The sequence below is a fragment of the Taudactylus pleione genome, unplaced genomic scaffold, assembly GCF_031769625.1.
Source record: "Taudactylus pleione unplaced genomic scaffold, aTauple2 ptg000156l, whole genome shotgun sequence".
NCBI classification, from domain to species: domain Eukaryota; kingdom Metazoa; phylum Chordata; class Amphibia; order Anura; family Myobatrachidae; genus Taudactylus; species Taudactylus pleione.
Window position 1 is genome coordinate 5,944,510 of NW_028284558.1, and position 15,975 is coordinate 5,960,484.

The following is a 15,975-nucleotide window of genomic DNA, read 5'->3' on the forward strand; positions in this document are numbered from 1 at the left end:
AGCCAGTGTATAGAAGATATTCACTGGTTTATTAATATATTGAAATTATAATTTTAAGAATTGTCAATGTACTAAGTAGTGTGAAAAATGAGGATATGAATAGCTGAAGAAAATATTTGGTGGCTGCATCAAAATAGGCTTCATATAACTTTAGTTAATTAAAATTTCAGGTCTTAACAACAATAACAAAAAAACATGCAATTACAATTGGTATTGTTGGCACCCATTTATTTTTGGAAATTAGGCTAGATTTTCAAAGCGCATTGTTCTCTTTGGACGTGCAAGCTAATGTTTTTTAATTATACATCAGACATTTTCTTAAAAATATTAAAAATTATTTGAAATTCTTAAATCATTTTTGTAAAGAAATGAAAGAAGCAAAAATATACTGGAATTTCTTCTGTACGACGTTCAGTGCATTTATTTAATGTCTTAAATGTACATCAATTGCCAGTGCTTTGAAACAGCATTCTTACTGTCTCCATTTAAAGTAAACAAAACAATACATTCAAAAAAGCCAGGCTGTTCTGTTCATGAGTACATTGGCAGGCATGGGACAGCTATAGCCTGCACACTGCTCCTCGATCAGAGACATCACCCAACATCAATTAGCTGTCATTATATGCTGTAAATAAAGAAACCTCAAAAATAAACAGAGACAATGGATGATGGCACAAAAGAAAAAAAAAAGAAAAAATATCAGAAAGCATTTTAACAAGAAAAAATAAAAATTAAATACACAGTGAATGTGCTGTAAACACAGGAAAAATCCACTTACAAAAAAAAATAAACAAGGATTGACTCTTTGAAGCCTGTAATGCAATCCTAAAAATATTAACTCAGGGCAAAAGTTTCACGCATAATCTGTCACTGATAAACAAAACAATGTTAAATACTTGTAAATTAATCTATCCAATAAAGCTAATTTTTCAGTTTGGAAAAGTGTTGACAAGGCTGTTTTATTCAGAGATGGAAAAACATGTCATTTATTAGGACTTTCAAAGCCTAGTCCTATTACTCCAACTTTTTTTTTGTTTTGGCCAATTATGTAGTATCAAAACAGGTTTCAAATGTATGTTTTCTGGACCAATCACAGCTACATGAACCCCACAATACATTTTATAAAATAGAAAAACAAACTATTTAAATGCTATTCACTTTTGCGTGTATTTTGGTTGCAATGCTTTCATCAAGAACATTTTCAGAGAATGAATTATATATTTTATTTTGGAAGGTTGGACTGTATTTTGTGTATCTATCTAAACCTCAGTTACAAAGCTAGCAAACTTTTTTTTAAATAAAATACTAGTATGTTTATGTAACCATAAAGACTGGCTTTAGTGATCTAATGTTAATTCATGACCTACAACCAATCTGCTGGTCTTCTTGACCAATCTGAAAGTTGCAAATTTGTACAACATATGATGTTGAAACTAATAAAGAGCCAGCAAATATTGAGGCTAACTACAGTGTTACTGTTATTTTAAAAAATATATTTTTAAAATGCTGGTTACTCATGGACAGATGAGTTAATTCAGCCGGTCAATTTTTTATTTGAGCTATGTAAATATTGAATTATACATAATATGTGCACTATCCAAATTTATTTAAAAAAAAAAAAAAGCTCTTTATTTAACAATGTAACTGTTCAATCTAAATAGTGGTTAATTTATATAGGGAGAAGTCAGTTACAATGAACATGGCAAGACATCAGCCATTTCTCCTTTGAATCAACCAAATACATTCCAAGTAATTTTGAACCATGCCACTATCCAATTTTTGAGGTAAACATACATTTTAATATAAAGCAACAATGACGCCAACCATTTCCATCTGCAGTAAATAGTGCTTTCAACACATTCCATTGAGGTACTGTACAAATCAACTTTCCTGAGGTTTGTTTTTGTTTGTTTGTCATTTTTGCTGACAGAACATTAAAAGAAATAAAATACAGAAATAAAGTTACAGATTAAATGAGTCCCTGTTTTACTGTTCAGCAGAACAGACAGGATTGAGGAATACTGTTGCTCATAAAATGGCAAAAAAAATTGGCTCTCTGTCTTTCAACCTAATTGTTCATCTTTAGTCCAGTAATGTTTGAAGTTAAAGCTCTTTATATTAGCACATGCCACCAATGAAATTGTGAGGCAAACAAAAAAAATAATAATAAAGCACCACTTCAGGCACTTGACTGCAACTAAATCTCAAGAACAGCAGAATGGAATTAATAAACTAGGTTCATGTACCTCCAATGTCTACCTATGTCCACCCACTTTTTGAGTGTTGGCTTGCTTAAAATGAGCATCAAAATATGCTCACTGTTATAGGTGATTTAGGATATTGGTTGTGTACTGCACTTTTATTTCAAGTCTACTGTCACTCTGTGGACGCAAGGTTATTGTGGCTGCCTTGAAACCTTAAACAATTAGGCCACTGCCAAAAAGGGATTCATAATCCTACATCACCTAGCTTTGTGTGCCAGCATTCATTGTAATGTTTAATGTTTATCACTGACTGCAACCAAACATTTTGTTCCATTCAATATATGTATCAAGTTCTTTCTGTGATATGCTAGGTTGAATCTTGCAGAATGCATTTTCAAAGTCTTGATATGTTACAGGCCTCAGCTGGCTTGGCATAATGGCTGAAAGGTCTGTTGGTGGCATGGCATGAAGAGGGCCTACCACGGCTTCTTGACACAAGCGAGCCACATCCAGTCCAGAAAAACCTTCTGTGCGCTGGACTAGGAGTGAAACCTCTTTGTCGGTAAGACAGTAATTGTGCTGTGAGAGCAATTGTATTATTATCTGGTGTCTGGCTGTGCTGTCAGGAAGTGGAATAAGAAGTCTTTTCATGAAATATCTCCTTAGAGATTCATCTATATCTTCAGGTTTACTTGTGGCACAAATTACAACTATTTGGTCTTCAGCAGAAGACAGAACAGTATCTAACTGCATAAGAAATTCTGTTCTCATTCGGCTTATGGGATTGTGTTCTTCACTCACTTGGGAAGAAAGTAACATGTCTATGTCACTAACAAAGATCACAGATGGTTGCCGACACCTTGCCACAAGAAATGATGCATGGACAATTTTTTCTCCTTCATTTATCCACTTTGTGACAAGGTTAGAACCAGCAATTTTAAAGAATGTGGCACCCAGCTGACTAGCTATACATCTGCCCAATAAGGTTTTGCCTGTTCCCCTAGGTCCAAACAAAAGAATGCTCCGAGGCAAAGCAGTAAGTCCACTGAATGCATCAGAACGAATTACAGGCCATAAAACCTCTTCTTTTATGAAAGCCTTTACTAAATCAAGACCAGCAATTTCATCCCAGTCAACTGGATGTCCCTGGTTAATAATCTCATTTGTGACAAGGTCAATGAGGTGTGTATCAGTGTTTTTCAGCTGTTCATCCACAGAGTGGTTAGATGAGGTAGCTGTATGAAGTCCAGGGCCTTGCAAAGAATGTGGGAGGAGCTGTCTATGTTCATCACTGTGTTCATTAATTCCAGAGGAGTTATATTTTCCAAAAGATTCACTTGATCTTGAATTCTTAGCAGTGCTGTATGAGGGTGGTGTTAGAGCTCTAGTTGACTGACTGCTGAATTTTCTTTGCTGATCAGTGGTCACCAGCTGCTTTGTTGGCTTGAATGCTAATGATGAAGACTCAGAACTTCGGTCAAAGCCATTTCCCCTATTTGAGTTGGAAATACTTGTGTCGGACATTCTGTACATGGGGCTATGCGAGGTTCTTTGTTGTCCATAATTATAATTTCCATAACTGGAATCTAAATCCCCCTGTCCTGCCATATAGAAAGCTTTTCTTTTAAGGGAACTAGCAGAGCTTGATGGAGTTATTGGGGTCAACCCATGAGTCTGATAGCTGTAGCCTGGCACAGTTGTAGGAGGAAGAGGAGTAGGAGCAGGTATACCTGATGGAAGGTAAGCAGAAGGAAGAGGTGCACTTCCAGGGCTATACCCTGACCCAACGCTGGACTGTGGAGGATAACTAGCAGATGGATAGTTGTAGCTGGACAGATTAGAGGCCCCATTGTAGCCTGGCACCAAGGCTGATGGGGGTGGAGGAGGCTGTAAAAGTCCAGAGCTATGAAGGGGAGATGGATGAGGTGATGGCAGTGCAGATGCAGATTGACTGCTGTAGCTTGTATGCAAGTATGATCCATTGTATCCTGTTCCATATTCCTGAGATGGTAGCCCTGAATGCAGACTTTGTACTGTGTGACTTCCACATGTACTACTGGAATAACTAGGTTCTGTCAGGTTGCTGCCCACCCCAGGTGAACTGCCTATGCTGGCAGATACATCTGATGGAGGTATAGCGGCTCCCACTCCAGCTTTGCTTGCCACAATTACATCAGTAACACAGTTCATCGGATAAACACTTTCTGAGTTTAAAGAATTTTGCCAAGGCTCTCCTTCATTTTTTCGGCCATTAATAAGACCTGATTGAGCTTCAGTGTAATTACTGAGAAGGGGTCTTTCCATAGAACCTTCCAAAATTCCTGAATACTTTTCAGCATATTTTTTCAGTAGATTGGATGCAGTTAAAGCAGATATATCATCATTGGCCCATGCATACTGATAGGTGCGTTGTAAGTGGCCACGATATGCTTCAACTTTGTGAGCTGGTGACCGCGTTGTTGACGTTATATCAAAGTGCTGTTCCGGCCATTGAGCATGCTCTGGCGTCCACTGCATCTTTAAGCCTAGGTAAACAAGACAGAATAAAAAGGAGTAAAAAAACAACATACTTAATACTAAAAAAGTAATGCATTCACATATCTTGTAATACTGTAATTTCATCAAAAAATTAATAAATATTTTTTGAAAAGACCATTACATTTTAAGGTATTTTTTCTATATATATATATATATATATATATATATATATATATGCAACAGTTTTTGCTGTACAATATGAGTTTCAGGTTTCTTTTTTCACAATCTAAAAATATGAGACACAGCTGACAGATCACATCTAGGATACCTCTCTTATTTGGTGCTGAACACCTAGTTAGCGCGGCATAATGCACCCTGTGCAGAACAATATGACACAGACACTGCAGGTCATTCCATAATCCAACTTTCATCTAAAGTGGTTCAAGACAGTTTCAAATCTGCTTCGTGGAGTGCAGCAAAGCAATCTCCTAGGCAGCGGTCCGTCGCTTTCATCAAACAAAGCCTACAACTCGGTATGAATTACAACAGCCTTCTTTCTGTTTATGAGCGCTGTTGTTGAACCAAAAACAAAAAAACAGCCCCCCAAAAAACAATAAACAAGTATTACTTGTTTTGTTTCTCCATCTAGTATCCAACGTGCAAAACATTAAACCATTAGAAGTTTTTTAGCTGCACCCTGTAGATGATATAGCTGGGATCCTTAGTCTAAATATTTGTTACAAGTCACATTAAAAGAGCACAAACTGCTCTTTCTTAATCATAGTATACAAGTTTGCACTCCTATATCACCGCGACAACTCCCGAGCTGCTCCCATGCAGTACAGTATAATCTAGGCTGCTCCAAATAAGCAATTCAAACAGGGGGCAGTAAAAAAATTCTTCATAAAAGAAAAAAACATATAGTGTTTGTGGGTTTTGGGTGAAGAGTTAACAGTGCAACGTTATCTAAGACAAATGAGTACAGAATTAAGAGCTTCGACATAGGATTGAGGGCCTGATTTAGAGATGGACGCTAATGCGATCGCAGATGTGTTTTCGCAAGGTACCCAGCTGCAAAAACATGCTAATAGTTCCAAAGATCACCTGAGCATAGGGACACCCACTGCTGCCTTCTAATCTGCGATGCACATCGAGCAGCCATCTTGCCCTTGTGGAAGGTCTGACCAGCCGCAAACACTACAGCTCTCCTGATGGGCAGAGGGCTCTCATGCTGTGTAGGAGATCGCAATGGCCAATTACGGCATGCCCATGTAACGGCATTTAAACAATCCAACACACCTGCATTTTATAAATCACCCCTGTTGCCTCCCCAAAATGCTGACTACTTGTCACTCACTATGCGTATGGATACTCTGTGCATGCTTAATCCAAACCAATCACAGAGCACATGCCGTGCGCCCTAAATGTATGCGCAATGGCAAATAGTTGCTCCATCTGCATAAAAATCATATTTGCATCCTTTTCTGAATCAGGCCTTAAGACCAGAATCTGTGTGACCAGTACCATCCCTAGAAGGAACTCTGCTTTATCTGTAGGAGCTAAATTAAGTTTGAAACATGTTTTTATGTCTTCTGAGACCCACTCCCACCCTTCCCCTTCTCACCAGTTTTCCGCAAATCTGTAGTTTTAAAGATAACCTTTTTTTCTTAAATTATGCAGTTTCAAGATGTCACAAGGGGTGCAGCTGCTATGGGCCCCAGAGCTGACATGTTCTATGTCAAAGTTTCGAGTGTTATACACATTTTTCTCCATTGGGTGGTACATAGGGGCCCTTACAAACTTTTGCTATGGGGTCTTGAAATACCCACAGTAGTTACGACCCTGGCTCTGGACATTAAAGCCGGAGCAACTCCAACCTGGCAAACCCTGCCAATTGAATTCCCCCCAATAAATGAAGACACCAACTATAGCAGTTTTCTGTCACACTGTACCTCTTTAGCAGATGATAGAGAAGAGAAAGTGCACATTCCTGTTTGGAGTTCTTTTGGGAAAGCTATCCCTGCAAATTATTTCAAATATTTAAGCAGGAAGGTGCAAAAATTAATCCAATTTGGAAGCACTCTTTGTTTTTTCATGTATTAAACATTTTTACAAGTGAAGTAGTGTCCATTAGGAGATAGGTGCTCAATTGCACCTTCCATCAAAAATGCTATTTCTGCAATGTACTGTTTGCATTTAAGCAAGGGCATATAACTTATTATGCCTCTTGTCTCCAGGGATAATCCTTGTTTTTTTTTTGTTTTGTTTTTTTTAAGATTAATTTCATTTTGTTTTTATATAATTTAAAATCCACAAAGGACCATAACATGTTCTGTAAACTTTTATTAGTTTACTTTTTAATATGTATGGATTTCTTTTTTTTTTTTTGGAATCGGTAACTGCACAGAATCACTTATTTTGTTCTGTATGTTGTATATCATCTTCAGTGTTTTTCCTACACAATTAAAGAAATTAGGTTAAAATGTTTTAAAGCCACGTTTCTTAAACTTGAAAGAAAATGACACAAAATTAACTTTGAGACAATAGACTACTAGTTATATTCCTCTTATAATTTACAACAATACCTCTCACATTAATTCACAACAAGAAAAATTAGTATTTTTGTGTAATAGCAAGAAAGAAGCTTAAATTGCTATATATTATTATTGTATTAATCTGGGTCCTCTTTTTGAATAATTTCTATTTATTATATGTAGTACAAAAGGATCAAGGCATTCTAACAAAAAAAAATAACGATCCTTAGTACATGTGAATGAATATACCAGACACAGTTCTATATCATAGCTATGGGTTATACTGGTGTACAATTTGCCTGATTCTGCCACAAAATAATGGATTTAGTACTGTAAGCCTTTAAATTAATTCTTTAAGAATTAAGATCTATATGGTTTATACAATTGGTTGGTAAATTTAGTTCCTACAGAACATCTATTTGAACATCCATTTAGTCTTAATTAAGACTAGAAATGATATAACCATGTTTTTACACACTATTTATAAACCCTATACCTAGCAAACCGCTGGTGTAGAAAATCTGATTTTTTTGCTGATGCCATAAGCCCATCACAAACCCAATTTTGGTAAATGTCTGAAAACCATTACATATATTCTGAATAATTGATTGTCTTGTCATAGATAGGCTGTTATGTAGTTGACTTGCTAAGTGACACATACATGTCCCTTGGCTTCTGTCAAATTAAATCCGTATGATATTTCTAAAATCTTTTCATGTTTAGCTCTTTCATTTTAAAACCTTTTTACTTTTCACTTGACATATAGTCCTGCTGAGCTTGTTCCTGGGCAAAGCACGAATTGCTTACAGAATGGCCATGGATTCCCTACTGACTACTCTTGTTTGCAAATGTTTGCACTAGAACCTGAAAGTTAATTAGCAGGATGGTTTACTGTTAATTGTGTTAATTTACAAGATTTCAGTCAAAAAGAATCATACCAAACCTCGCACATCTGTCATGTTTGAAGCTAAATGGTTTTGGATAACCACAAACAAATGAAAAGAAACTGCGCACAAAATAATAAATGCTGTAGATTGGACTAAACCTGGGTACACACTATATGATTTATTGTACCATATATCATTCCGTCGTAAATTGGAACAATATATTGTAGTGTTGATTCTAGCACCCCGCATGTAATCAGTGAGGAGGGCATAATTTAATTTTGAAGGGCAACATTTTAGATGTGATGTGTATAACCATAGCTACTGATTATGTGCAGGGTGCTAGAATGAACACTTATAATTATCGTACACATCGTATAGTGTGAACGCCCGATCCGTCCTTCTGTTGTTCATTGCATCATCCCAACTGCTTTCCTGCATGTCAGATGGGAAGAAGCAATGAATGACACCATGCTGTCACATGACAGATTGCGCAGTGAGTACGGCGCGTTCTATGTATTACTGCCCAGCTTTACAGATATCAGTTATTGTAAATATTTTTCTTCACAGTTTATTTTTGAAGGCTAAAACATTTCTTATTTTATTTACAAATAAAACACTTTCCAGCCCTAAAAGGAAATGATTTGTTCACTCAAAATGTATTATTAAATCTGCTGTTTGGCTTATGCTGTTCATGAAGCTAGGTGACAATGCATATACTAACTGCAATCCACACCTATTGTAGTAAAGGGAAACAAGCAGTTTTAGTCACCCCATTATTCTATGCAATTTGGTCAATCTCAAGTTTAAGCCTTCAGCCTGGTAGGATGGAGAGGAATCACAGCATGACTGCAAAATAAAATAAATAAAAATCTTGATCTGTGAAGCTACAACAATCAATTTGCACAGTATAACCGCTGCCCAGTCTCAGCCCATCTTGCATCTAGGAGCTATTTCGTTCGGCAATCTTTAAACAAGGCCCCACAGGGCCTCTGCTGTCAAAGTCATATGTGGCAACATCAGCAAGCTGCGTATTCAGCCCAGGCACAGGAGTAAAGCAACAGCAAGTAATCCTGCCTTAAGCAGCTTTGGGAAATAAACAGGAAGTCAATAGAAATGAGCAATGCTTTTTATCCCACACAAAGTTAACAGCGGTGTTTTTGTTGTTGCCTTAAATATTGTCTTTTGTATTATTATTATTTGCAATTATTTATGGGCACCACAAAGCTCTGCAGCAGCGTACAGAGCAGAGATACAATGTAAAACACTTAAAGGAATTAAATAACTAATGTTAATTAAAAACCTCAGTTTGCATTGATAATTATGCAGCAGATTTTGGCAGCCTCTGGATCTCCAGCCACTATAGAACTACAAGTCTCTGCATGCCTTGGCTAACTGCTACCCTTACAGCTCTTACAGTACATACATATAACTTAACAAATTATTGCAATATCTTGAAACCAACATTCCCTGTATTCAAAGGAGTTGCAGTTTGAATAGCAAGTGAGTGCCGAGTTTGTATGATATATATATATATATATACACACACACACACGAGTAACTGGAAGCAAACAGCGGCACTCAGGGACTTGTGAAAAAAATACAAAAGTGTATTGCACTCAATACATGATCTGACGTTTCGGGACTTGCACGTCCCTTAATCAACGTCGGATATTAAAGTTTACCCTGCGGCTCCCACCATTGACTACAATGGAGGGAGCCGTTCATTGGCTGAGAGACGGGAGATGACCTCTCTCAGCCAATGAACGCTTAGCAGCGGGGTTTCCATGGTGATACCCCGCCGCTAAGCTCTCATTCGGGAAGTACCGTTCTATAGAACGGTACTAAGTTCGTGGATCGCGTTTTCGTTTTGTTTTTTTGCCAAGTCCGGGGATGCCTACTTTGGAACGAAGAGGACAGAACCTCGCATAGGAGATGGTGAGTATGTTTTTTTTCACAGGTCCCCTATGGATACTTTACCGGACAAGTGGACCGATGCTACAGGTTACATAGGTGAGTATGTATACATGTGTGTGTGTGTGTATGTATGTTTAATAAACTTATACTGTCACGGTGTGTGTGTCCTGTGTTTTTTTTTTTCAATTTTTACAGGTGAACTACAGGTACTAGTGGGCCCTTAATGCCCTGCATGCTGGTACTTGTGGTTCTCCAAGTACCAGCATGCGGGGCAGGCTAGCTGGGACTTGCAGTTCTACTTGTAAAGACAATGTTTGATATTCTTTATTTACACCACACCACACAATCAACCCGCCACCCACCGCCACCAGGGGTGGCGGGGATAGCCCGGGGCTATCAGCCTGGGCCTGGGGTGCCCTGGAGAGGGTGACCCCTTTATTGGGGGGGTCCCCAGCTCTCCAGGGATCCCCGGCCTGGGCTGACTAGCGGTCAGGGCTGATGCTGCGGCTGGGGGGCCTGGTGAAAGGGCTCCCCTGGCTGTGGCATCAGCCCCCCGCTAGAAAAAGTCCAGTGCTGGTTCTGGAACATACAGGGGAACCCTACTAAAATTTTTCCCCTATATTTCCAGAACCAGGACCGGATCAGAGCCAAGAGCTGGTTGCGCAGAATACGGGGGACCCCTACGTCGTTTGTCCCCCGTATTTTGGCAACCAGCGCTGGTTCTGACTAGCCCGGTGCTGGTTGTGCTTAAGTACAGGGGACCCCTACGTCATTTGTCCCCTGTATTTAAGCACACCCAGCACTGGGTTACTAATGCCCGGGGCTGGTTGCTCTTTTTTGGGGGGGTGCACGCCATTTTTTTCTTTTTTTACACAGGTTTTTTTTTTTAACCACAGCAGCACAGACGGGTCTCACGGACCTGTCATTGCTCTGTGCCAATCACACAGATGCATGTAGCACGGATCTCCCGAGTTCGTGCTACATGCAAATGGGCACCATAACGCTGATTGGCTTCCTGTCTGCCACTGCAGTGTCACTCCTAGATGGGCCACGTGTTTGTGCCGCCCACTTGTGTTGCTTAGCATAGTCATCCAGCTACCTCGGTGCAACCTTTTGGCCTAAAAACAATATTGTGAGGTGTGAGGTGTTCAGAATAGAGTGGAAATGAGTGGAAATTAATGTTATTGGGGTTATTAATAGCGTAGGAACAAAAAAAGGCCCATTTTATGTGATTTTAGCGTTAATTTTTATTTTTTAAGAAAAAATCCAGATCCAAAACACAAAACCCAAAACACGGAAGGGTGGTTTTGGCAAAACCAATCCAGATCCAAAACACGAAGAAAGATCCAGATCCAAAACACGAAAAGTGGCCGGTGCACACGCCTAATATACATATATATATATATATATATATATATTTTAGATGTGTCTTATTTTATTAACAAATGTGATGTTATGTATTTTTGCCCTTTAATGCCTTTATCAAAGTATTTTTTTTTTGTTTAAGTTGCCCTTTTCTTTGTGCAATTAAAGCAAAACTGCACATGGCACAGAGAGCCGGGAAAGGAGGTAGAAACACTGAAAATGTCATCTTGCAGACAGACTACTAATAGGAGACATTACGGAGAGTCCTCTCTTAATCTTTGTAAGCGAGCACATGATTGCAAAGAGATGTCTGCATGAGACGAGGGATGTGAAACAGAGGCAATTTGGCAAATATCTCTGGGTTTAAAAAAATAATATGAAACATGTCACACATTTAGCCAATCACCAAAACATTGATTAATTAAAATGCCTTATTTAATTTAACTGTAACACGGTAAATAAAAATCAATATTCAAACGTGTAATTTCAACAAATTAACACTTTCAGCATCAGAGGTGCTACACTCACGCAGGTCAAACTGTAAAATAGGTATTCTGTACACTTACTGCACATTGTATCAAAGTATCACAGCTTAGAGGGGTATCCAATCAGCTGAGATCGCAGAAAAAAGGGGATTTTAAGTAGATTATCAGAGCATTTATTGTGTCACGAAAAATATCCATGATAAGTGCCGGTCTCGGGTGGCACTTTTTGGGGTAATTGGACAGCCCCGCTGCGATCATTTAGCAGAGCTACTTTAGCGCTGCTAATTGGATACCACCCTTATTCTGCTTTACTGGAATCTAAGTCAGATGCCACCACAGTTTAACAGCCAGCGCAAAGATTATACCGATCTACTTTTCATATGTGACTTCTGGAAGGCAAGGTGTAAAAATTAGGTATGCGGGACCTGATTATGCAATTTACATCATTTAAAGAGTGTGGCAAAACATATGGTGACACAAATCCTGATTGCAACTGCCCTGGCTACCCGGGACACATCTACCACCTACCAGCTGTTAAGGGTAATACATTGTTACTATGGTTGTAAATATTTGGTTTTTCCCTTGGGTCTGCTTAGCATTCCATGTTAGAAGCATAAAGGGAAACAAAAAAGGTAGACTCTCTCTTTTCCCTGTTAGTCAGTGGTCACTAGCTTCAAAAACACCCTCCTGGTATGAGCTTTGGGTTACCTGGACTATAGCATACCTTCCAATTGACCCAATTTTTGTGGAACAGTCCCGATTTGTAGAATACAACATGGGAGGTGTATCATCCAAAATTTGATATCTTGGGTAAAGAATGTGGGATGCGCAGATACAGGCAGAGTTTGGGCATTTCAGGGCTCAATTTGCTATATATAAAGGTGTGAAAGATATATATGAAAGAAAGTCTCTGTAATATCACCCAATTAAATTGTAAGGCTTCATCCGATGAAACCACAGTATTTTCCACCAGTGATAGCATAACAAGGTTTATATTAAAAGTCATGGCGGTTGTGCGTATGCAGGAGTATTTAGTGAAACCTCATCTTCTGGATGGAATCGGTATGACATACCGCCGGAAGTGAGCCCGGTGGATGTAATACCGAACAGAAGAGTGAAGATCCTGAGAAAGTAAGTAACTATACTATCCCTAACCTTCTCCACACCCTAACCCTAACCCTCCCATAGGGGTGCCTAACCCTAACCTCCCCCCTAGTGCCTAACCCTTAACCTCTCCCCAGGGGTGCCTAAACCTAACCCCCCTCCCCGCACCCTAAACCTAACTCTCCCGGGGGGGTGCCTAATCCTAACCTTCCCCCGGAGGTGCCTAACCCTAACCCCCCTTCCCCTAGCCTAACCCTAACCCTCAATTGGGAGTGCCTAACCCTAAGTCCCCCGAGGAGCCCCTAAACCTAACCTTCCCCCCCCCAGCTGTATGCTCACGATGTCTGGCTTACCTTTGTTTGTTATGACACGTGTTGGGATTTCAACGGGTGGATAATGATAGGCGTCAGGATTTTGACGCCTATCATTAGTCCCATCCTGGGATTTGACAGTTGGGAAGCCGGTGGTCGGCATTTCGATTGCCGGCTTCCTGACCGCATACCTTCTGGACAACTAAAGGAGATTTCAATGTTGTCAACAGAATTGCAACAAGGACCACAGAAGACAGCCTGGCTAGCCAGATACAGTCCATTAGCCACCAACTGGTCAGTGTTAGCCTACACGATAATTGGCTCTTTAATCACAAATCCACACAAGTGTTATAAAGACAGCTCATAAGCAAAAACAAATAGAAATACAATTTCCGGACCTAACTAGATCGGGGGTTCCCAAACTCCACCATTTTAGACCATGATTTAAGCATATCCATGCTAGAGCACAGGTGACTTAATTAGTACCTCAGTCAATTCGATTTAACCATCTGGACTCAAGCATGGATATTCTTATAACCTGGACTGTAATGGCAGACTTTGGGAAACTCTGGCCTAGATGACCATTTGAGAAATCCAGGCCGTGACAACAAAATATTTAAAACAGGTTTACCCAGCATGAACTTATTTCACTTTTTTTCCCTTATATGGTATATTCTGGCACAACTGGAGAACATCTGTAATGTGAATAAAATGTAATGTAAAGGTCAACTTGATGCATACTCACAACATACAGTCACCATGTCTCTGTTCACAATATCAACAGCAGAAGGTTAACATTGATGATGTCGACATGGTAAAAATATCAACATCATTAAGGTTAATGGTTGAAATGTCAACATTTCCATTAGGGTTAGGGTTGCCCTAAAGCTGAGTACACACGTAAAGATTTTCTGTCCAAACATCCAACTAGTTGATTGGTTGGAATGAAAATCTGGTAAGGTATGAAAGAAAAAGACAATCAACAATTTGCTCCCAAACACCAGAAAATGGACAAAAACTGTTGTTTGAACAAATTGTTTAGATCAATCAAACATTTAACAAACTTGTCTGAATGACCATTTTCATCTGTTTTCTGGCATTTAGGAGCAAATTGCTTATCATCATTTACTCCCATATGTTACCAGATTTTCATTCCAACCAATCAACTAGTTGGATGGTTGGACAGAAAATCTTTATGTATGTACCCAGCCTTAGGGTTAGGAACAAAATGACATGAAAAACAGTATGTCAACATTCTAACTATGTCAACATCAGTGTTGACCAGCTGAATGTCAAGATGATTAACATATCAACATGTTCAATCCTGACACAACTAAGCCGATATAATGGATGTCGACATTGTGAATGTCTAAAAAACACTCTTGTAGCCCCCTTCGGGACCGGGCAGCTAGGGGTGCGTAACGTGGAAATGGAAGTGTGGCAGGAGATACTACCCGGCAATGGGGGCGGACACAGAACTGAGTCATTTTGGCCATGCTCTGCTACACAATACCAATATTTTCAACATTGTGAAGCAGGGGGCAGGGCCATGATGATGCAAATTCAGTGCAAATCGCGTCACTGCCCCCTTGCTGCAGGGGTTTTAGGTTAACCGCTGGGGGGTTGGACGGGTCGGCGGCCGCCGGGAGGCTTACCTGCCTTTCCAGGAGGCCAGGAGCGCAGTGCACTCACATTTCCTATAAGATTCATAATGTATACTTAAGGCCAAATGTAATTATCCCTGAAATGAGGATTAGCCACGTTGCTGTGCCCGGGGCTATTCAATTGCAGCCCACAGATTACACTTAAAGCAGATTTCTTCTCCTGGGGCTCAAACAGAAATCCAAGTTAAGTTGAGCTTTCTGCCCTTATTGTAGTTTCTGCAAACACGGTAACCCACAGTTCCGGGTACCTATCTCAGAATCTATGGGTTAACTCGTGTTAGCCGCAGATTTACCGCTTGAGGAAAGGGCATGTAATTAAATAGCTCTGGACATAAAAGTCTGAGGCTACAACCCTTTTCCTCATCTGATAACATAACAAAACTAATTGAATCCGGCCCTTAATGAGTGTGAAAATGATCATAATTTTAAACACAAATATGTACTTATAATTTAAAGGAGCTGTTTATTTTGCGGAAACAGTTTGTCCTGTCCTCCCCTAACTCCCCCCCCCCCCCCTCCTCCATCCCTGTTTTATCTCAAGGCTAATGCATGCACATAGATTATTTACTAAAAGCAATGGTAGGTCAAAAGTGTTTACATTGTTCCTTAATTCAACAGAAGTAAATGCACCATGTATCTGTAAGAATATTTATGCATTGATTATGAAGATTATCACTTGTTTTGGATGTCTCAATTTATTATATGTTACGGTATTTGTGTGTTTATGATGAGCATTTATTCACTTTATTTTTCAACAAATGTTAAAGTTAAGGAAAACACGGGTTTCACAGCTTGTTCTTGAAATACTTTTCTCAGCATTGCACTAAATTGCATAATTTAGCCTGGGGTAATGTAAACTCACGAAAGGCAATATTTAACTTGCACTATATAGGGCCAAATTTGCCATAATTCTGTCTGCATCTATAGGCAGAAAAATCGTATTAAAAAGAATTAAGTCTCAACATATGATAACATTGTGTATTTACAGGCATAGTGCAGCAAATAATACACAATACTTTATCACCAGGT

General features: G+C 39.3%; 1 protein-coding gene across 1 annotated transcript in view; it reads right to left on the reverse strand.

Annotated features, from left to right (window-relative positions):
- Positions 1-228: 228 nt before the first annotated feature.
- The window catches only part of FIGN (fidgetin, microtubule severing factor), a 142,047-nt gene continuing 126,300 nt past the window's right edge, over positions 229-15,975 (reverse strand). Inside the window, exon 3 of the mRNA XM_088474890.1 lies at positions 229-4,729. Coding sequence (XP_088331016.1) covers positions 2,508-4,729 — 2,222 coding nt within the window. The 3' untranslated portion in view covers positions 229-2,507. The remainder of the gene's footprint in view (positions 4,730-15,975) is intronic.